This window comes from Astatotilapia calliptera, chromosome 17, assembly GCF_964374335.1.
Source record: "Astatotilapia calliptera chromosome 17, fAstCal68.1, whole genome shotgun sequence".
Classification (NCBI taxonomy): domain Eukaryota; kingdom Metazoa; phylum Chordata; class Actinopteri; order Cichliformes; family Cichlidae; genus Astatotilapia; species Astatotilapia calliptera.
Genome location: NC_137438.1, coordinates 39974577 through 39997248, shown reverse-complemented (window position 1 = coordinate 39997248; position 22672 = coordinate 39974577). Strand labels below are relative to the sequence as shown.

At 46.1% G+C, this 22672-nt stretch overlaps 1 protein-coding gene across 5 annotated transcripts in view; it reads right to left on the bottom strand.

The window, feature by feature from the left end:
• Positions 1–22672, bottom strand: part of dennd1b (DENN/MADD domain containing 1B) — a 93050-nt gene that overhangs the window by 50019 nt on the left and 20359 nt on the right. For all 5 annotated transcript variants that reach the window (XM_026147432.2, XM_080292137.1, XM_026147433.2 and 2 more), the window contains 3 exons: positions 6260–6309; positions 5369–5488; positions 693–762 (listed from right to left, as the gene is read on the bottom strand). In XM_026147432.2, the coding sequence (XP_026003217.1) occupies positions 693–762; positions 5369–5488; positions 6260–6309 (240 nt within the window). The remainder of the gene's footprint in view (positions 1–692; positions 763–5368; positions 5489–6259; positions 6310–22672) is intronic.

Sequence of the window (22672 nt, the reverse complement as noted above, 5' to 3'; positions counted from 1 at the left end):
CTTTTGCCCCACCCCCTCCTCTCTTCATATTAGATTATTCTGATGAACTGCAGGAGTTTGTGTGTCTGCCATTGTCTACTTTAGACAGACACTTTGTCCTGATCGCTGTTCTCAGAGGATCTTGGAAGAAGCAGTGACTACATGACAATTGAAAGTGATCCCAAAGCTCCCTCCCCTCCCTTCAGTCTAAACAGTGGAACATCACCTACACCCGCTGCACCAGGCGCTGCGCGTCTCCCCAGTTTGTTGCATATTTTACATTTCCCCTCCCTCAGCTAGTACAATGCAGCGAAAAGTCAGGGGAAAAGACTTTAGTGAAGTGTGTGTGTGTGTGTGTGTGTGTGTGTGAGAGTGTGTGTGAGTGTGTGTGTGTGTGAGAGTGTGTGTGTGTGTGTGTATTTTCTTGTTCTTAACGATTTGTATTCCAGTAAATCATCAGGAAAAACTTCCAGTGTCAGATCAGCGTTTGGTCTGTGAAATGTCAACACTGTTGCTGCTAACAACAGGAAGCGAGTCGAGCCCGAGACGGCTGCTCGCCAAAGACGACGCGCGAGAACACAATGCAGGAAAACATCTCGCCGCGGCGCCGTGTTTGCGTGTCTCTCAGGCAAATCCCACTACACCTTTCCTCATTTTGTTTTCCATTAGAGCACAAGTGTAAATAGTCGAGACACAGAAAAAGACCAGATTACCTGTTGTTTCGATAAGTAGTCTGCCAGGGTATTTAGAAGCTTGTAGTAGATTTCAAACCAGGGTAGGTAACTGCAAGAGTCAGAGAGGAACGTGTTAATGTGCAGCACGGGGAAAAGCTTTCATTCATTCAGTCATCAAACCGGGAGGTGACGAATCAAAGCAGGACGCGCACGTCGCTCCCCGGCAGACGTGTGCGTTGCACGAACGGCGTGACCTGAAGAGCACGCTGCATACAGGGCATGGACTCTGTCAGAGTCGTTACACTGAGGAGGAATTAAACGCTATCTCGTCCTTATTATGGCGTTCTTTCGTGCTTCGGGCCCTCGGCACTCCAAGAATTCCCACCATGTCTGCTCCTTAAATGAGGAAACAAAAACAATGGATTCTTTAGGAAGAAAGAAAAAGCACCACATGTGATGTGGAGGGATGCTATGGTTTACGAGCATGCTGCTCCCAGATGCACAGGCTTAACAAAAATGCCCCCCCCCTCCCCCCGCTTCTTCTTATGCCTTTTGCATATTTAGAAGAAGAAAAAAAAGCTTTTCCTTATGTAATGAATGTAAAATAAATAAATTCATTAACAAGCTCAAAAATAATTTATACTGCAGTGTTTGTGTTCGAGCTAATCACCAAGTACACCCACCATAAGCTAAAAGCATCTGCAGCATGGCTTTCTTTACAAAGTTGACATTTTCTTGGCCAAGTCGACTCGTTTCTGGGTGGACGATGGCCAACATTTTCCTTTTGGCACCAAAGCTGCGAGGCCTCAGCGCGTTTAATGTTATGCAATCAAATACTAAAAACATGGTGTCCTATCAACTTATTGCATTTTTATTTCATTCAGGCTCTTAACATGCAGTTTTAAACACTGCATGTATAATGACTCTGAGTAAGGACCAGCACTGCCATTAAATAAACAGACTCCCATTAATGCTTCATTAACTCTCCTGCATTGCAGGGCTGGGAAAAAGAATTAGTGACCAAACGAGCCGGTCAATCAAACGTGGGCTGTTTTTTATTTCATTAGCAAATCGAGACGTATTAAAAGCCTTGGATTGGCCTCGTACTCCTAAAGGCAAAGTTTTGCGTCTCAGACGGTCGGCTGGAGGAAGAGGAGTTTGCAGGGCATGGGTCACTGGCTGCTCCGCAGACTGGAATTAACAGACAACTAGAAAACAATAAAGTGGACTTGATGCAAATTTTCAGATCGCATAAATCCGCGAGGGGCCAATGACGAGGAGAGGTGCAGCGAAGCGCACCAATCAGAGAGGCTGAGTGACCATTAGTCTGAAACAATCAGTCTCTTAACGCGACGATTTTGTGACATCTGCACAAAGATTTAGCGCAATCGGGTCACACTTGCTGTAGAGGCCCAATCAAACACGCGGATGTTAATTTGGTGACCGGATATCAACCTGAAGACCTATTTCTGCCACGTCAAAAGGCAAATATGTGCACGAGGGTCAGTTTACACAACTTCAGTCTGATATAAAGACCGAGAGAGAACAAAGGCCGGGCTTATCTGAGCCTCGTGTTTAAAAACCAGGCTTCTGGACATCAATCCTTCATTTTTCACCACAGACGTAAACGACTCACACTCGTTATGCTGCTGGTGCCGTAAATCTTCAGTTTTACAGAAAAGTGCATTATCACCGTGACGACAGCCAACCGCAAATTATCAATATTCCGGCAACAGGATGATTTTTCCCCCTTTATTCCAACGCAATCAAATGAATAAAACTTCAATGAGACACTGTTTTGCTCTCCCCCCCCCTCTGCTTCCTGTATGGGCAAAGTGAAAGTCTGGAAAGCTCAGAGAGATACTCCTACTCGTCACAGTTCATTGCTCAGATCTGTTTGTGCTTCACAAATCCTCCGATAGAGACGGAGAGGCATCTATCATTGGAGTGCTCGGTGCGTGGGGGCCCCCGCAATCTCTCCTGCCATTTTAAACACGTCTTCCCAAAGTGCCATGCACTCAGAGAATGAACCGGTTAATCTGCGACCCACTCACAGCCTTCACAGCGCTCTTCATCCCAGACTCGGACCATCTAACAGAAGACAACACGCGCCTTTGGAGCTTTGTAATCGGAGCGTTGTGGACGCGCAGACGCAAAAATACAACCCAAGACTGAAAAAGAAACAAATTAGCCAAATTACTGCTGTAAGAGAGGTACTTATTAAACAGTTAAAAGCAACTTTGTTGCCCACCAAGGAGACCACAGGTTGCAACACAACTCCCCAGCAGCAGCAGCCGTCCCCTCGAAGCACAAACTACCTTAAAAAGCCTAAGACCCAATCACAAGGACCCTCTCCTGCTGCCATGCACCTCTGACAGGTCAGAGCAGTTTTAGCCCGGCGGTTTGAATGTCGGGGCTCATCGGTGTCGCGCGGCCTCTTTTCCTCCCATAAAGTACCTGTTGGGTGTTTAGCGTGACAGTTATTCCTGTTCCTGTAGATGGCTCTTAAATCTTATTTAACGCACAGGCACCTGTAATCGTAAGTCCTCTCACACTTTGTAGACGGCTCACTGGAAGACTGCCTTACACGACTCCTTTCTGGGGTCGAGGGTTAAGTACGGGGACGAGCGAACGCTAAACCAAAAGCAAGTCGAATCGATTCAGGAGCCTCAGCTGTGATATAAACTTTATTTTACTCTTTAATTACACGAAAAGCAGGCTTTGGTCACCCTGCTGGGGTGAAAACGGCAGAATTAAAAGTACACTGTGTGTGTGTGTGTGTGTGTGTGTGTGTGTGTGTGTGTGTGTGTGTGTGTGTGTGTGTGTGTGTGTGTGTGTGAGCCCTGCCTGGAGGAAGCCTGGTCTTTTTGGTCACGACTTCAGCGACGACACTACAAAGAGCCGTCCACATAAAACTGTCCTGCTCATTAAGACACTTCCTCCCGTAAGCAGAGGTGACAATTTTACTGTGCAGCACTCGCGCAATCACAAACTGTTTTAATGAGTCCTATTTTATATTTGGGACCTAGAAGAACAAATATGAACATGTCGGCCCGGGCCGCCGTCGACTTGTTTCACATTTGAAGAAAAAACTACTTTTATTATCTTAATTTTATTTTTTTCTTGAATCCCATCTGGTATTACTAACATCTTTACGAATCATAAACAAAGATAAAGTCGCGACCGAGGACCTTGAAGACGGGAACTTTATTTCCAAATTTCTTGCACACACTTTAATCCTTTTAAATATCCTCGCTCGTCGTGTCCTGGACGAGCGAGGATATTTAAGATGGAATAAAAGTAAAAAACTAAAAACATAACCGAGCTGCGCATTAACAATTTTAAATGAACAAAACAAAACAAAAAAAAACAACAACTTCCTATACATTATATTATTATAAATGAAGCGAGCCATGCAAACTACTCAGAATGCATAATGAATTTTATACATCATATGTCAAATGAATTAGCATGTCTAACTCAGCGAGAGGGACAGGGGAGCCTCTGCTAATTGGCAGCGAAGCTTCATGCATAATTATGGGCCAAGCGTCTTTGCTGTCGCACTGTGGCAGTAGCCGAATAACGAGGAGAAAAGAGAGGGAGAGACGGCGAGGGGGAGAGGGAGAGAGAGCAAGAGAGACAGAGAGGGAGGGAGAAAGAAAAACAAAGGCCATGGAAGATGGCCAGGAAGGGTGGGTGGTGTGGGGAAGAGGGACACTGTTCTTCACAGCAGCTCATCAGGGCAGCGACAAACCCGCGACTGTCCATCAACAGCCACACACACACACACACACACACACACACACACACACACACACACACACACACACACACACACAGGCGAGAGCAGCTTTACAATAACAGAAAAAGCCTTTGTCCTCGTCGTGCGGTTTGTTATTTGTTCGACTTCTTCATGAATTCATTAAAAATATCGTTCTTGTACTTTTCCCTCCTCAGCTCTATCCTCAGTCCACTCCACTGAGATCGTCACTGCAGTGGCTTCTTCTCCGTCATGGCAAAGTTAATTACATCTGTAAAAACACTGTGTCAACATGCAATTACATGGGAATTAAATGATAATAGTCTTTGCCGGAGCGCAATTATGCAAAGAAAATGCCTTTTTTTTTTTCTTTTCGTGGGTTTGCTGTCCTCATTTATGTGCGCTGTGATAGGAGAAATCCACCTATGAAAATATCAAAAAGTGCTAAACTTTTGGATAATTATAGGCACATCAGTAACATATTTGTGTGGGCAGATGAGACTATAAAATTTGTTATTCTGGCATAGAGCAGCTCAGTGTGAAGTGTGAGAATGAATGAAAATGCTGCCTCAAAAAATCTGTGTTCACTTCAAAGATCGGCTAATTTTTTTTTCCTCTCCATCAAACTTGATAGATAAAAAATAAAAACAGTTCTGCAGCGATCCATAGAATTTATGATTTTTATTTAAAGAGGGCAGAGCAAGTCCGGGTTATCTGAACAAGTAAATAAAGACGGCAACTCACACATATTCTCTTTATTTTGATGTATTTGTGAAGAGCAGTTTTTAATAACCTCGCTGCTTATTTATGGAAATTGTGTTCGATGTTCCTTTAATAAAAATTAAAAAACCTGTAAAGATGCTTTAAAGGTTCAGGATTCATCTTAGTGAAATACAAATGTAGAAAACATTTTGGGAGGAATAAGACTACAGACACTTCACAGAGCGTGTGTTACCTGAGCAGACATATGCAGACCCGGCAGCCTTGGGTGAGTCGGCAGAAACCAAACCTCTGCTTGCTGTCGATGTCCGTCAGCACAAAGGTGAAATTCTGCCCCACCTGACTCTGGGAGACCCTGGGCGACAAAATGAGGGACACGTGCTGTGCACGCTCACAAAAACCTCACAAGTGTTTAAAACGAAAACACACACATTTAAGAAGCAGCACAACAAAACACAATTAGATGTAACTGGCCCAGAAAGAAGGCCTCATTCAAAAAGGAAAACTCCCCACGAGCTAAATCTCCAGTCAAGCTCCAAATCTGATGTCACATATTTCGAGTATGACTGGTACAAAAGAAAAAAACAGTGAAAAGCTTTTCCAACCCCGAGGTAAATTCCAGTAAAGCTCAGTACACGCCTTCAACACTAGATGGCAGCAGCTCAGCTTCAGTAAAAATACCAAGGAGCCCTCCCTCCCTCTCTCTCCTTTCTGTCTTTAAAAATGGGAGTTTTTACCGTGTCACTTACTAAAAATAAGAGCTGTGCTGCTCTCAGGCTGCTGATCTGATTGGACCTACAGTCCGTACAGAAACACGCTCCCTTATATTCTCAACTTTGGCCACATTTGCACTCACAGGAAATCTCACTAACCACAACTGCATCGTGTGGGCCTGTCGCTGATGACCTCATCAGCAGCATCACTAATAAAACCTGTGGCTTCATCATTAATATGACGATCGCAGCATTCATTTCTTGGTTTGTTTTTCTTGCTTTTTAGTTTTTAAGCCGGTGAGCTGGCGTGGACGTCATCAAGTAGTAGCTTATAGCTCCTCGTGGTATGTGCAGAGGACGTGTGCTTCAGGTGAAAGTGAGCTGCGCTGCTCAAATAAAACGAGGAATCGTACCTTTCCACGTCAAAGGGAAAGCAGAACTTTGGTATCGTCTGAAGGACCTCCTGCAAAAACAGAACAGAGTAGAAGGCACATCTTTAGACGCGCACACACACAGTCGTCACTGATGAAACCCATTAAAATCGTGTTTCCATATGAAAGTCTCCAGGGCTTCCGCTAAACGAGTGCTATCAACTGGCTGAACAAAATGGGGATTAATGTTGAATGTTACTGATAGCAATCTGACAAAATCTCCACATCCCAAACACTGCAGCCTGAATGCACTTAATCCAAACGAATGGGCAATATAAAGCACTTCATTTGGCAGAACAGAGAGGAGTTCCCCCTTTTTCCCTCTCGCTGTCTTTTAGAGGGACGGCGAGGGATCCTCCATCCACAGCTTGAATAATTAGCAGTTAATAAGTTCATCGATTATCAGGTGCCAACGGGAGATAAAAGGACGAGAAAGGAAAGAAAGAAGAGAGGAGAAAGAGAGGGTGGTGGTGGTGGAGGGGGAGTGGGGGGGGACACGAAGGCTATGGTAGCAGATTGTAGTGACAATAGGCTAAGCAGCTCTGTGGGGTTAAGAAGTAGGAAGGGGGTTACAAGCCTTCAGGGCTTTACCTCCAAACACCTCCCTTGTGACTTAGGGGAGTGTGGAGGGGGTGGGTGGGGCGGGGGCACCTTTCCACCAGCAGCATATGGATTTAGACAGAGAGCAGGAACAGAGCGGCGCACCATATGGGTGAGCCACTCCAGACCGGCCACAGAGCCGCCGAGCGTCCCCGCTCTGCCTGCTAACCTGGCGCCAGGTCGCTCTCTCGGCTTCGGCCAGATTCTGCCAGGCTCTGAGGCTGATCCCGGGGACTGGGTGGCCCTCTGCTATGCTCTGGCCTCTCTTGCCGTCTCCCCCTCGCTCCCTTTCTTTTGCTTGCCAGGACAGGTTGGGTATCTGTGCTTCTGCAGGGAGCAGTCGCTGACCCCCCCATCAAAACTTAAACTTGCCACCTGGCACAGCACAAACACTCCCACAGCTACAATGAGCTGAACGGGCGTGCGTTTTGAGAGGACGACGTATGTGAGCGGCTGCTTCCAGGGTGGTTAAGACTCCACATTTGTGTATTTGTGTGTGTGTGTGTGTGTGTGTGTGTGTGTGTGTGTGTGTGTGTGTGTGTGTGTGTGTGTGTGTGTGTTTAACTGTGCTATATGTTTGTATTTGCCCACATATGGAGGATGAGGGGAGGGGCTGAGGGCGAGGCACGGTGGGTGGGAAGTGGTTGTTTTTACTCATCAGGATCTGTGATAAAATCGAGAACTCAGCAAAGACGAAGGGCTCAGTGGCAGTGAGGTCTGTGTGTGTGTGTGTGTGTGTGTGCGCGCACGTGTACATACGTGTGTACGCACACGTGCGTTACCGTCTCTGGGTGTGCGCAGCTGTAAAACTGTCACACACATCAGAGCTGCCATCGCTGTATGTGCTTGCTGCTATTATTAACCACTAACGTACGCACACCAATATGTTGCAGAGAGCCCTCCCAGGCGCACCGCATATGGCACACACAGCCAAACAGACACACACACGCGGGCAAAGACACACACGTTCTCCTGCAAATAAAAACATTCCACTTGCCAGATTTCTGAGCCGTCGCAGCCCCGCCCACACCAGGTATCTGTGTTTGAGTGGCAGCTGAGGGGTTGCTGCGACTCTGATCTCACGCAGGACCACGAGGAAGTGATGCGTCTGTGCGTGTGTGATATGACATAAAAGCAGCAGGCATGTTCTCGCTCCCTCTATCTTTATATATATCCATCTCTCTCTCATATATATATTCATTAAGTCTCAGACAGCATGGAGACACTGCTGCTGTCTTTAGTATTTACACCGAGTGGACAGCCGAGGATTGTGCGGCACATCCTGAAATATGGTTTCTGATGTCAGAGAAGAAGTCGTCTCTCCTTTTTCAATCATACATGTATTTTAACATTCATCTGTTGTTTTCCAATAATTGATTTGCTCTTTATTCCAACCACAGTTTGTCATGAGGTGGCAGCAGTTTGCACACAGTCCAAATCCGAAAGATTTTCTGGTTAGAAGAAAAAGATTTGGGAATGTTTGTTGTGCTCATTAAAATAAGAGCGTAGCTGCTCGCTTTAGCCGACAGTCAGTGAATTGGTGCACGTCCATTCAGGCTTCAGTTCGATACGCCGGTGTAACTCTGACTCGTTAGCACCGATGGTCACTTCTGTCAATGACACCATCACGTCCCTCGTGCAGAAAGTATTAAATATAGAAACATTTTTTGATAAGTGTCCCTTTAAACTGTCATTTAGGTAACTGTGGTAACCATAGCCACAGATTTCTGCCTCCATCTGCAAACAAAGTAAATGGATGTTTTCTTCATGAAAACTGTCATGTTAAATATTAGGGGCGGGACTTTCGAACATCTTTTGCTTTTAAGGCTCATTTTGTGTGAAATTTTTTATTTATGTTTGTTTTGTTGAAATCGTTTGAAACAGACGAGGAATCGGTGTCCCCACTGTAGAGGATATTCTGCAGATTTCACTATCAGAAGTCTTCACTTGGACAGTCTAGCTGGCTGGGAACCAAAAGAAATAAGAGGAGGAAAATGCACCGTGTGCGTGCGAGTGTGTGTGTTTGAATCGACCCTTTATGCCGAGCCCAACAGTGTTGCTGTTCCAATATTTCTTTCTGTTTTAACCAAAGAAATCGACTGCTTGTATGTGATTTTCAGCTCGCAATCTTCCTTTGCCTCATCTGTCAGTCTGTATTTCTTCTTCCTACATCATACCTGCATTACAGGGAACTAAGGCATCTGCAGCTCTCTCACCATGACTGGGCCCTATACCACAGGGATATCTAAACACCAACGGCACAAAGGGGATGTTCTGCCACAGTTTCTTAGTACACTAAGCACACACGTGCGCAACCGCACACACATGTAGACACCCCCACTTGCCATTTTCCCAAGACAAAAGAAAAAGAGGCAGCTAATATATTTGCAGCTTTGCGAGAGGGGGAGGCGGGTGTGAGGGAAGAATCTGCTGCTAGGCTGGGCTTGGCAGACACTGCTGTGTGTGTCTGTGTGTGCGTGTCTGTGTGTGTGTCTGTGTGCGCTGTTTATCGTGAGTGGAGACAGGGGTATCACTCAGTGAGACAGAATGCTCTGGGTTCCCCCAGCGGACGAGCGCGCTATCACTGCACCACAACACTACAACAGCGCGCAGCAGCACTGTGCAGCTTTGCACTGCAGCCCCACAGAACAGCGCGGTACAGGAGGGAAGAGCAACAAACTTTGAGAGCAGGGCGACACTCTTACATTTCTACTTTAAAAAAAAACAGACCTAAACTTCTCTTTTATTCCAGCTCTACCCTAATTTCTTTAGAAGTAATTGTAGCTATATATGGCTGAGCAAAACACTGGGGGCTGAGAGGTTTGATGTGGAACAGATCACAATGTGTGGGCCTGGCTGTCACACACACACACACACACACACACCTGTGCACCTTCTTCTTCTGGGCGGTTGCTAAAAAGGGGGGCGGGGTTTTCAGGATCACAGCGAGGAAAGAAAAATGCAGACTACATGCTAAAGTCAGCGTCGGCCACGTGTTTCGTTTCGAGCGTGAACTTCATGAGTAACATTCACTTTCCCATATTCTTGCACACAGACGGAGGCAGACAAGCACAAGTGTTGTAGAGAAATGTGGATGAAGGCAGAGAAGGAATGAGGGTGGAGGAGAAAAGGAAGGAGTCAGAGGGAGAGAGTGACAAAGTGAATGTCAGAAGGAAGGAAGAGGTGGAGGAGGATGGATGCAACAGCACAGGGAGGCGAGGAAAGAAAGGAGGGAATGAGAAGCAGCTTGCAGTTCATGGCCCTCTCCCTATGCAGCGAAGACTCCTCCCTGGGGGTAGGATGGGGGGGGCTCAGGACTTTAAGCCCCTGCCCTGCTTTATATTCCCCTGGCTACTGCAGCCAGATCAATGCTGCTAGCTACCCGTCTCAGTCAGCCTGGCTCAGCAGGCCCTAGAGCCTTCTAGACAGAGAGCAGCTTTAGGAGGAATGGAGACTGGTGGCAGGCAAATTTGTAAATGTAACACAGATATACTTATATTAGAATCAGACCCTAAAGCATTAAATCGCAGGGCTTTCTTTGTGTGTGTGCGTGTTAGCCCATTACTGCAATTCAGACACACTTTACATTACTGTCAGCTGTTTTCAAAGCATGCTGGACCGTTTTAGTCTTTCACTGTATAAATTCACCACGCGGTGTCCGCTTCTACTTTTTTATTTTCTTGGTCAAAGTTAAGTTATCGTTTCCTGGTAATGCAATTAGAAGTGCAGACTGATTTGAAAAGTCTGCGCTGTATTACTAAAGAAAAACAAAATAACTCAAAAATAATGCGGACAAGATGTTCGCTGTGAGCGATTACCTCACCAGAGTCAGGCCTTTACAGTAAGAGTTTAACCACATGGACATCGATTAAAGCTGGGAAGACGTGCTCGAAAACGCTTCACATCTGTGCGTCGCTATGACGACACAGCTACAGAAGTGCGAAACACGCTCGGTGCGTCGGTCAGCTAATGTGTACGAGTCAACAAACCAGTCGTGAGTTACTCCAACAGGCTAACAACGTCGGCGCTGAGTATGTAAACGCACACTATTAGCATCCTAAAAGGTACGGAGCCACAAAATACTGAAACTGCAATCAAGTAAATCTGAACTACTATCATGAAGCTACATGTTTACTTCTAAAAACCTGTAAAACGGAAATATGCTAATGAATTATTTGTCAGGAAAACTCATTTTAGGCAAATTAAAGCAAAAAAAGGCAGAATCTGAATCTTTAGGAGCCTTCGTACACAGTGTGACACCAACGTCTCAAAAAGCAAAATCCACAATCTCTTAACTGTAATAGATTCTTAAAATGACCCAAGTGGGTCGTCTTCCTCAACGAGATGCATGAACGGGCCTGCTTTAGGTCACTTCCTGTGAATCTTTCATAAGTGCAAGAAAACAGTTTTTTGCAAGGTTATCTCGTGTGTCAAACACGCGCTATAAGACCACAGCGCTTTGCAGCAGGTAGGGACTCGGGTCATCCAGCCGGCCCTCAGCAGTCTAATGAAATAGTCAGCAGGGCTGCTAACACATCAGTGCTGGAAAGCACAGTATCTAAACTCACCCTTCCTTCACCTCTTCCTCTCGCACTCTCTTGCGCCCTCTCCATCACCTCCTCTTTTCCTTCCATCCCCCCCAGCCTCCGTCCTCTTTCACCTCCCTTCTAAACCCCCCTGTCGTCATCTTCGATTGCCCCCTTCCTGCATACCCCACCTCTTCCTCGCCCTCACCGAAACCCCTCGTCCCCTCTTTCGCCCCCCTTTTCCCAATTAGTCTGTCTGTGTGCAGCTACCCAGCCGATCTCTGCCCATCCTGCCGGTGCTGGTTCGCTCACCCGGCCCCTCTGGCGAACATGACAAAGAGAGATCCTCAGTATTCAAACAGACACGCTGCTTTCAAATGCCGAATGGCAGGGTCGACCTGGGTGCAGCTTTAAGCAAAATATTCAAATTCTCAGCCTTTCTTTTTTAAGAATTTGCATGGATATGCATTCATTTGCAACGTGTAAAGGCACAAGGACAGCTGAGCCTTGGTTTGAGAGAGAGAGGAAAAAATAAATAATGCAGAATAAAAATGTGTGATTGTATGAAGCCTTGATAGGGGACAGCAGTGGATTTGAAACTGTTGCAGCCGCCAAGCGACTGGCGACCCGACGACTGCCGTCAGAGAGCAGGTCTGTGATCTAACTGTAAACAGCAAACTTCCTGAACAATTTCCTGTTTGTTCAATGAACTCCAAACTGCACCAGATACTGAAGCTTACAGGAGACTTTACTGAGACAGAAGCACAGAGAGGAGGAGACACATAAACCCAGCCTTCGTTTGTCCAAACCAAACTAGACCCAATCAAAATTCTTGATTTTTGTGGCCTCCCGCACAAACACCTTGTATGCACTGTTCAATCAATTTTCTAAACCAATAGATTGAGAAAAGGAACGAAAGATTAATCTACTGTCAAATTATAGACTACATCATATTAATGCAGTCCTTTACAAGTATCAAGCAATCAATACAAGTAACTTTTTCCAATAATGGCTACCGAGCCACTCCATCTTCCTGAATGATTCAATTGTTTTCTAGGCAGAAGATAAAAACTGTGGTGGTTGCTGTAAAGTGTCGTCTCAGGCAGCTCGTGTCCAAGAACTCAGCGCCGAAAGGAAAAATGGAAAAGTGTTAATCAAGTTACAGAAAGAGGACGCCCTTTGACCTTTAAGTTCGGCGTCCATGAACGAGTCTATGCTGGGGCTCAATGTCGCAAATGCATTTCCTTATCTGAGGGAGTTTCATGTCACGATTCCAAGATGTCTCCGCTTACATTTTCCAGGCAGCTCATCAGATTGGAGATGCCCGATGCAAACACATGTAGAGGGGAATTTTTCAGCAGATGTAGAGCACGGACAAGACAAAGAAGAGGACTGAAATGACAGGGAGACGGGGGAGATGCCAGATTTAGCGATGGAATAAAAAAACTAAAAAATGAGAGAGAAGAGACGAGCAGAAGAACAATGGGCAGAGGCAGAGCTTCCTCTGGCCGCTGCAGACCTCAGACCCTGCAGAGATTCCTTTCATTAGGCTTTAATAGTATGCTGCCGGCTTGCCATTCTGACCTGCACTCTGTGCCGGTAATAAGAACGGCCTTCAGAGCCGGACCAAAGCAACAGAGCTGCTTGAGAATAGTGGGGGAAGTGGGATGGGGAGGCGGTGGGGAGAGAGGTGGAGGGGCACATGAGCCTATAAAGTGCACTTTCAAATTGACACGGGGGCGTTACATTTTCACATTCTTGCTCGCTCTGCCCCGGCTGATTGGAGAGGGAGATGGAGGGAAGAAGGAGTTTTGCCCTTCTGGATTTTTTTTCTAATTCCCTCTACGAGTTCCTGTTCCCAGTGACCCCCTCTGGTGCGGCGCGTCTCGACTGAAGGAGGTTATTTTTGATTAACAACATCCCCATGTTGTCAGAGCCACAGCTCAGATGGTGCTAAAGCTGGCAGACTGATCCTGCGGCCTTTTAAAGCACCTACCAACACCTGACAGTCGCATTTGCCTATTCCTACTATATGTGAATTTGCCACCTCTACAGCCGGAGACACGCTTTGGGGTTGTGTCAGGAAGGGCGTCCGGCACAAAACTCGTCCAAATCAAACAGTGAAGCTACCTGCTGTGGAGACCCTCTGCAGTAAACGAGCAGCCCAAAGTACCATAGCAAGAATTAAAAAAAGGCCGAGCACCCCTCGACTACAAACGTGACGTCACTTTGCATCCACGAGCAGAATGTCCTCGGTAAGATCCAACAAGGGGAGGAAACCGTTTCTCTGATTGCTTTTCTACACTTTTAGGACACAACACACACGCAGGATGAATTCAGTTATAAGTCAGTAATAATAAAACACATGACACCCCCTTAACCGCCGTCTGTCCAACCCCCAAACTCGCTCCATGGCCAACAGCTGTAAATGAGTCACCTCCAATTTTAAAGCACTCTACTGGGGTCAGTACATGGCACCTACTGTATTACACCAATTTATTTTCAGTTTATTCCTCAATGGGTGCATTTATGTTACGAGGGGGGTGGGGGGGGGGGGGGGGGCTATTGCTCGGAGAGCGGCGTCAACAATAACACTGCACATTATTCCAGTGCTAATACCCTGTCCTGCTGATGTCCTGTCTACATATCACAGATGGGCTCAGACAGGGGAGAGCAGCAGTATTATGCCTCTGCTGAGATCTTCCACTGAATATATAACCACGTGATGGGGAGTGAGACATCTCCCCCTAACACACACACACACACACACACACACACACACACACACACACACACACACACACACACACACACACACACACACACACACACACACACACACACACACACACACACACACACACACACAGAGTTTTGGGCCAAGAGAGCTGCATATGCCCCAAACATACAAGCATGGGTTTCATTAATGAAGTGCCAGGAGGAGAGGGAGCGGGATATAGAGAGACAGCATATGTGTGTGTGTGTGCATGTGTGTGTGCGTGGGTGTGTGTGCGTGTGCATGTGTGTGTGCGTGCGCATGTGTGTGTGCGTGCACTGAGCAGCCGGGGGGGGATTTCCTTCTTTAAGCTTTCAACTCCCACCGGGCTTAGCTCGACTGTATGAACCCTGATGTGGGCCTGCCTCTAACACATGGCGTCACACACTCTCGACACACACGCGCACACACACACACGCACGGACTAACACACAAACAGAATGTATACACTGAAGCTCAGCAGGGGAGCAGTAGTGCAACACCGGCTCCTAAACATTTGGCGGTGGACGTCTCATTGACAGATGTACAAGGAATCTAGCAGAGAGGGTCGGGGCATCGCTGCGTCCTCCTCTTCCTCCTTCTCCTCTCCATCCTTCTCTCCCTTTACACCCTATTCATTTGTCATTTTTGCCATTTCTGTCTCTGACTCGTGGCTGCTGGTTGTGCCTTGTATGGGGTAGTTAAGGGAAGAAAAAAAAAAGCATGCCCAATTAAGCCACATTGCTGTGCGTGTGATAGCTCTCCTGGCAACAGCGGTATGCAGTTCGGGTGAGCCCGTCGTCTACAACCATTAAAAAGAGGCTTTCCTGGTTGACAGGAGCAACCTGTTTGCAAGTGTAAAGCATTCGTTTCCTCATCTGTGAGTTCGGCCATAACACACAAAGAGTTAGCAGATGAGCAGATGAGAATCTGAGGGTCTCTTTAAAGCCAGTTTGCATACGTTCAAGCTGGGAACTCATCGGCTGCAGTCGGCAGACTCTGGAGATTACGGCCGGTATTTGGGGACTTCTGGGTAGCCAGGCCAAGACTTCCTGTTTCAAGAGGAGGTCACAGGTTTACGACCACAGATAAATTTATCATCAGACGATAGCAAGCACCAGACATCCATGATGTTCATTTCTGAGCTAAAAGAGAAAAAATGACTCGTTTCTGCCTAAATTTAGTCGGGAGGTGAAAGGATGCTGTTGAAAAGTGGAGGGCTTCAAGTTTAATGGCAGCACAACCAATTACTGTCTGAAAATTATCACTGTGATTATTATAGCTGAGTATATGTACATGAGCTGGTTCGCATGGGTCTCGTTCTTTTGACTGTCCAGAGTCTGTCTGGCTGCGACTCTGCTGGGACTCTGAGGAGCATCCTTTCAGTGTTCAAACACATTTAATGGCATCTTTTTCTAGAAGTCCTAAAAGAAAAGCCGTAAACTTTTTATCCAACGTTGTGTTGACAGCAGGCAAAAATCGGCTTTTTGGCGTCTCTTCAAAAACAACCAAAGCTCGTCCAGACACGGCAGCTCAACACAAAATGCGACGACGGAGATTCATGTGCAGAACCTGTTTGGAGATAGCAGCACGTTACCCTGAACAAAGACCTCCGATGACCCGTGCAGCAGGAGGTGGAAGGATGTTTTTGCTAAAACTCTCCCAGTTCCCCGTTTCTAAATTTCTGTTCCCTCGCCGTGGCCACGTGTGCAACAGCTGCCTCCAGCACAGCTTCCCGGCTTGCACGTATAAAATGGAGGAATATAATAAACCTACTAGTTTGTTCTTCCTAAAGTGAATTCAGATAATGTACAGATTAACTGCATACATCTGTGTATGTAGCTGAATCCACTACTCTTCACTTGCAGGTTGGGAAACAGCCAACAGTTCTTTCCTACCGATTTCTCTTCGCCAGTCATTCGCCGATATAGGAGAGATGTGAGCAACGGGGCGTGAAAACACTTCCCCTGCTCTCCTTTTCCCTCTCTACTACTCTTCTTCTCCCAGGAAGGCAGCCCAGAGGTCAGTGCAATCAAGACCCATGAGCAACAAAGGGCCCCTAGTTAGGCGTCCAGCTCAGTGCCTGAGCCAAAGGCCAGCTTAGTGGGGCGAGACTGTCCATTAGGCAAGACCCTGGAACACCCGAGGGATGTGAGGTGAAAAGGGTTAGAAGGAAGAATAAAAACAGTATCAACCCAGTCGCACACACACACACATATTCTCAAAGACATACACAGATCATATGAGGCCTTGTTTGACACTGCTGTCAGGGTGCAGTGAAGGGGAAAGACAAGGCCCTGTGACACGCTGAGCAACACACACACACACACACACACACACACACACACACACACACACACACACACACACACACACACACACACACACACACACACACACACACACACACACACACACACACACACACCTCTCCATACGTGTAAACCCAAAGAAGGTAATAATTCCCATGTTTTTACAGACTTTCACAACAGTGTCTCACAGGTTTGCGAGCTGACCATGTGATCTACAACAGTGCCTCCAACCTCCGTCGCCGTCTTCTCCTTTTACACTGATCTAATTCAAACTTTCCTGTTATTATATCCATCTGTTCTCCTACTGCTTTTCTATTTTGCTCCACTGGGCATCAACCGACAGCAACGCATCATCGTCTTGAAGCATGTCTGGGCCCTGCCTTCGCACACCCACAAGGACTCCTTCACCACCGCTCTCGCCCACTTTATCCTCTTCTCCTTGGGGTCAACCCTCAGTTCCCTCAGGGCTGAAGTCACCAATCATGTCCACCGGTTCCTACGCTTTACCTCCATCCCTCAGACCGCTGCTGTCTCACCAATCCAATCGACCTCCCTTTCCCTGCCTCCCCCACCCAGGGCCAAGTCCACAGAACTGTGGCCACCAATCACGGCGTGTCAGGCAGCCGGTCCTGATGGAGCACGGTGTCAGAGCAACGCTGAAAGCTGCCGAGGATGAAGCCTCGAGAGACCGCTGCCTCTCTTCGCTCTTTTTCTTCTTCTGTCTGTCCCTCCCCTTCTTCCTGTCTGGCTGATGACTCGGCGAGCTTTCCAGCAGAGACAGATATACAGGACTGTGTGACGGGGAAACACGTCAAGTTTAGCCTGAAGTCATGACATCTCAGTGACAACGGTGGTCACAATTAAAGAACCACAAAGACAATAGCTCTATAAGGCTTTCCATGTCAGGGTGAAAATAACCCAGTCATCTTTACACTGGGATGAACAACAACATTACAGTTTACACTCTCATTAATATTAAATTAAATCATTGCAAATGCAGAAGCAGTGTGTAGTACTGTACACTTTCTGTATCGACTGTATCAGGCAGACATGTTTGTGAATAATCTTTAGCTGACTGAGGTTTGTGGGCATTTGCCCTCATTTCAGTTTGAGTGTCCTCGCAGCACTTTCATCTTTCTTCCCCGTCTCAGCCGTTCGGTCGTAGATCTGCTGCTGTGCTCGCCGTTATTTCCTGTTTTATGACCCAATTTTAGGCCATACTTTAACTGTCTTTAATACAAAGAGGTTCATGGTCAACTCAACGACTCCAACATGCCCAGATCACCTCCTCTCCTCACACCACCGTGCTCGACGATTGGTGCGAGGTGCTGGTCTGCCGTAAGGTTGGGAGATTGGACGAATATATCGACAATCGGCGATAGGCCGAGCCCTTCGCCCATCGTTTGTAAGTAAGTTTGCTATTAAGGTTGGTTGAAGCTAAGAGAAGCAGTCAACGGAAAAAATAACAGCGCTGTTTTAACATCTCCAGCTACAAGCAAAAGCAGCGATTCATTTACTGAAACTCATAACAGAAAGAAAGAACGGCAGCAGCCGGTGTTCAGAAAACCCCCAAAACATTTTATTTAAATTAAAAAAACAGAATGGAGAGGAGGGAAACAAGAAATACACGATTAAACAAAAAAGTCTCTCTTCCAGCACACGTTAAAAAAAATCTCTGATGTAAAGTTCAGCCTTTTGTGTGATTTGGCACATTTAAAAAAAAAAAAAGAAAGAAAAAAAATCCAAAAAGTAGCTGCATTATAAATCTCATCTCTCTCGTCAACATTAATCCTGAAACAAAGAAGAAGAGAAGGTAAAATATTCCCTCCAAACAAAGCTTAGAAATTCTAAATGCGCAAATCAGCCCATCAGGTTACGTTGCTCCGCCCATTAAAAAGTCGCCTATCATCGGTTATTTATGGAAGCCTGCTTCCGCCACTAAAAAGTAAAAAACAAATCCATAACTCAAAATTCTGAGTTATTTTCTCGAAATTTCGAGTTATAGATACTTTTTTTTTGGCAGAAACGGGCTTCCATAGGTTATCGGACTGACGATTGTTGGTTGGAAAATTTTTATATATCGCCAAACCGTAATATGCCGTGTTTGGTTCATGCCAAACGTAGAGGCGTATCATGACCAAACGTCAACCTTGGACATCCATCCTTCGATCGGATGAAATTTTGCAAACCTGAGCTGTGAATCCACACAAAGACACAGCAGGTCTGTACCGAGGAAACAAAGCGCATTTTAACTTAAAACTGCATGGCAGCAAAAGAAACGCACACAGTGAAGAGGAAAAGTGGATTACTATCATTTCTCCACAGAATACGTCCCAGAATGCATTTAATAAAAACCTGATTTCTACATAGCGATGTATCAAAGCACAGATATTTCCTTAAAATCGAATTTGAACCGCAGCCTTGGCATAAATGAAAAACAGCATGTTTTACAGTCAACTCGATGCAGTTTGTAGCAGGAAGATCAAAGCTTCCTTATTACAGTAAAATGTGTGGAATAGCCACGGAGAGTTAACATCAACCTTAATAGTTAAAAGAAGTCCTTGCAGTAAAAACTATTCATAATTCAATATTTCCTTTATTTCTCTCTTGATATTATGCTGAACCCAGAGTGGATGAAAAAAAAAGATACTGCGTGTGTATAATTTGCAATTTCATGCAACAGTGGCTCATGAGGGGAAATATGAGAGAAGGATTGTGGAAACATGAAGGCTGATGAACCAGAGGGGAGCGTAAGGAGAGGACGGACAGATCTGTGTGCAGAGATGGAGATGATGTGACAGTCACAACAAGACAGAAAAGAACATCATTACAAACACAAGATAAGACCACTCAGGAAATCGACTCAGCCGTGGATTTCCTGAGAGTAACAACAACTAGTTTCAGTTGCCACAATCATCTTCAGCAGGTATGAAACAGCCCGACACAAACCTTTAAGCATACGTGCAAATATCTATTATTAGTGAAAAAGGAAAACAATTCTCTTGATATCAAATGGTATGGATAACAGAAACACTCCCACTGGGGGGGATGCTGGGTCAATTTGGATTTCTGTTTCGAAGTTACTAAAAATAAATCAGATTTTTCCAACCAATCGCTGTCCAGGTAAGTGGACTGGTGGAGATGCATCGACTCTGCTCTGGGATCCTTGTCTCATCGTTTTTCCAGACTTACATAAATTTAAGTCTTAAACTTCTCGTTCCCCGAGATGATTCATGCGTTTCATTTTATGCAAAGCTTAAAGGGCTCGACTACGTGACTATTTGTTAAACTGGTTAACTGATTAAACAGAGTGAAAGTAAAAACAAGGAAATAAAACTGCAGCGTTTGAGATGGAAAACTGAGTTTTACACTCGAAAGCACAGAAAATTTGCAGAAGGGAGTGTCCGAGTGACTAACTTCACATTTTGAAATATGGTGGAGCTGCAGACAGTTTCTGCAAGTTGGTCCTCTGTTGGTGGAACTTGCTGAGTGTTTATCATATTATCCTCTGTTCTTTACACAGAAGTGGGCCTTCTATACCACACTGTGGTGTGTGTGTGTGTGTGTGTGTGTGTGTGTGTGTGTGTGTGTGTGTGTGTGTGTGTGTGTGTGTGTGTGTGTGTTTTCCACTACTTTGGGATGAGATCTGAGAGGAAACGGACAGATTTCCATCTGTCTGCTTCATTTGCAAAAAAGAAGAAAAAAAAAGTCCTTCTTATGATTCAAATATATGCTTTAGCCACCTCTCTCTCCCCTCCCTCCCTTCCTCTCTCTCCCCTCCCTCCCTTCCTCTCTCTCCCCTCCCTCCCTTCCTCTCTCTCTTCCATCTCTGCTTCTCTCTGTCCAAATGGCATCTGTGGATGACCAGGGCACAAGTCTCAGGGGTTGATAGAGAAATCGTGTTGGGGGGAGAGAAGGAGCGAGCACCTCTCGCTTCACATTTCCCTAGCACCACCCCGGCATGCCAGCCTGCAGTCTGTTCTCCTTTGAGCTTTCTATTCTACCACTGAACAGGAGAAAAAAATCAATTCATATTTCCATAATCCACACTCCTGTCTGTCTGCATGTCTTTGCCTCTCCCCCTCCTTCCATCCCACTCTCTCTCCCTCTTCCTCTCTCTACCCCTTCTCCCCTGGGGTAGACTAACCCCTCCACCCTGATCCTACGGCCTACAAATGTCATTACGCTGAGCAACAATAACGGCCTAAACAAAAGGAGGCCTCGCTCTGAGCTGCGAGCCCCTCTGCAGAGATCGCTGGCTGCTGCCGCCATATGCCGGCCAGCTCGGGCCACAGAAAGAGAGCGAGACTGTGGCTACAGAGGACTCCAGCCCTCAGAGCCACAAAGGAGGAAAGGAGCCTTAATCCTGGTAATGAGGCCCGTGAATACAGCCTTTATGTATACGGGGGAAAGGGCCAATCCCTCTGTACACAGCAGGCTAACTGGCCATCTTAAGGGCCATCTTATCCACACAAACGATCTGGTCGACAACAGAATGAAAGAAAAGCGAGGTTGCGGGGGGCTAAAAAGGACAGCCAGGCTGGAGAGGATGCACGAGGCCCGCGTCAACACAAAAACCGTGTTGGCCCTATGTTTACGTCTTCATTTCAGTTCCCCCCCTTCGCTTCCATTTCCTGTTCTTCCCTCTGCAAGTGTGTAATTTCTTGCTCGCTCTCCCATTCCCTCACTGCCTTTACCTCGTACTCTGATAGCACGCTCTGGTTCTTGTGGGGCAGGCAGACATCGCCTGAAGCATCTTTCTACAACTCAGTTTATTTCTCAAAGTGGATCAGAGAGGCAGGAGAGCTGTTTAAACTCACTAGCTATGCTGCTGTGTTGAAGTCTATCGTAACCTTCGCCACATATTGGAGTCTATCAGCTACACGTCTGTTTATTCCCTCCTCTCAGCTGACAGGCTGCCCAAAGTCATCCGTCCAGCCATCCGGCTCCAGGATCTGCTCTGTGGTTGCTTTTAGCACCGAACACAATGTACAGCCCGTCCTGTCTTCTCTCTCTCAGCCTCCGCTCGCCGATGATGGGCACACGCACGTTGTTAAAGGCTGCGTTACTGTTTTGATCAAGTTGGGTTTAATAGAGAAAACACGACACCCCGCTGGGCTGCTGTGTTTTTCTGAGGGTAAAGAGACTTTTAAATGAAACGATATTTAATCCAGAGTTCACAATTTCCCCGTGAGAAGCTGAGAAAAGCTGTGACTAGCATTAGGAAGGTTTTCAGGAGCCCCCCCACACAGAAGCTGGTCATAGACATTATTAACACAATTCATCATATGGAACTGATTACCCTCTCACTGCGGCTACAGAAGGAGAAAGGAGAGAGACTTTGGGAACGATGGGATCGTTATACGTCAAGAGACTAGAAACGGATACCTCTGTGATGCAGAGGGACAGCTGCGAATCTGTTTGAATGGAACATGCACCTGTGTAATATGTAATATGTGTAAGTAAAACAAGGCGTTGTGTATTCTGGAATATGTGAACATATGTGAATGTGTTGGTTTCCCTTGCCCTCTTTAGTTCTGTAAGTAAATTAAGATGAAAATCAATAAAGAGAAAGTATTTTTTTAAAAAGGAAGGTTTTCAGGTCACGTTCACTCCCTCATTGGTTCTTATTTGAACCAATGAGGGAGTGATGAGGCTCGGGGACCGAAGGCGTCCCATGAGAGAGCGCGGCACTGCATTTTAACCAAAAACAACGTGTATTTAATGTGAACCTGTGGTTAATGTCTGCCATATAGCACTGGTGCATCCTTAGAGCAAACCCAGGATTGAGCGGCTGGACGTTTGGGCAGACTCAGACTTCAAACGGTTAAAGTTTGCAGCCCGTTCGAACCTGTGATCACCTGACTGCTTAACTTCATCGCACAAATGGTTTCCCCACGTTCTCTGCTTTGGTGAGAAACTCCATTAAAGTGAAGAAAAATAAATAAAGTCGGAGTATGATTTGGAATTTAAGTCGCACAAACTGGTAACAGACACCAACCCTCCGAGTGATTTGTATCAGAACGCTGAGCCAAAGAGCACAAAACAGATGTTTTATTTTTATTTCCGATTTCGAATGAACAATAAATGGAAACAAAAGGCAAACAGGAGGACAACGAGACACAGAGAGGAAAACAGAGGTGCGCATTCCTGTCACGGTTGCATGATAATTACTGATTCGTCAGTTATTGAAGACCTGCTC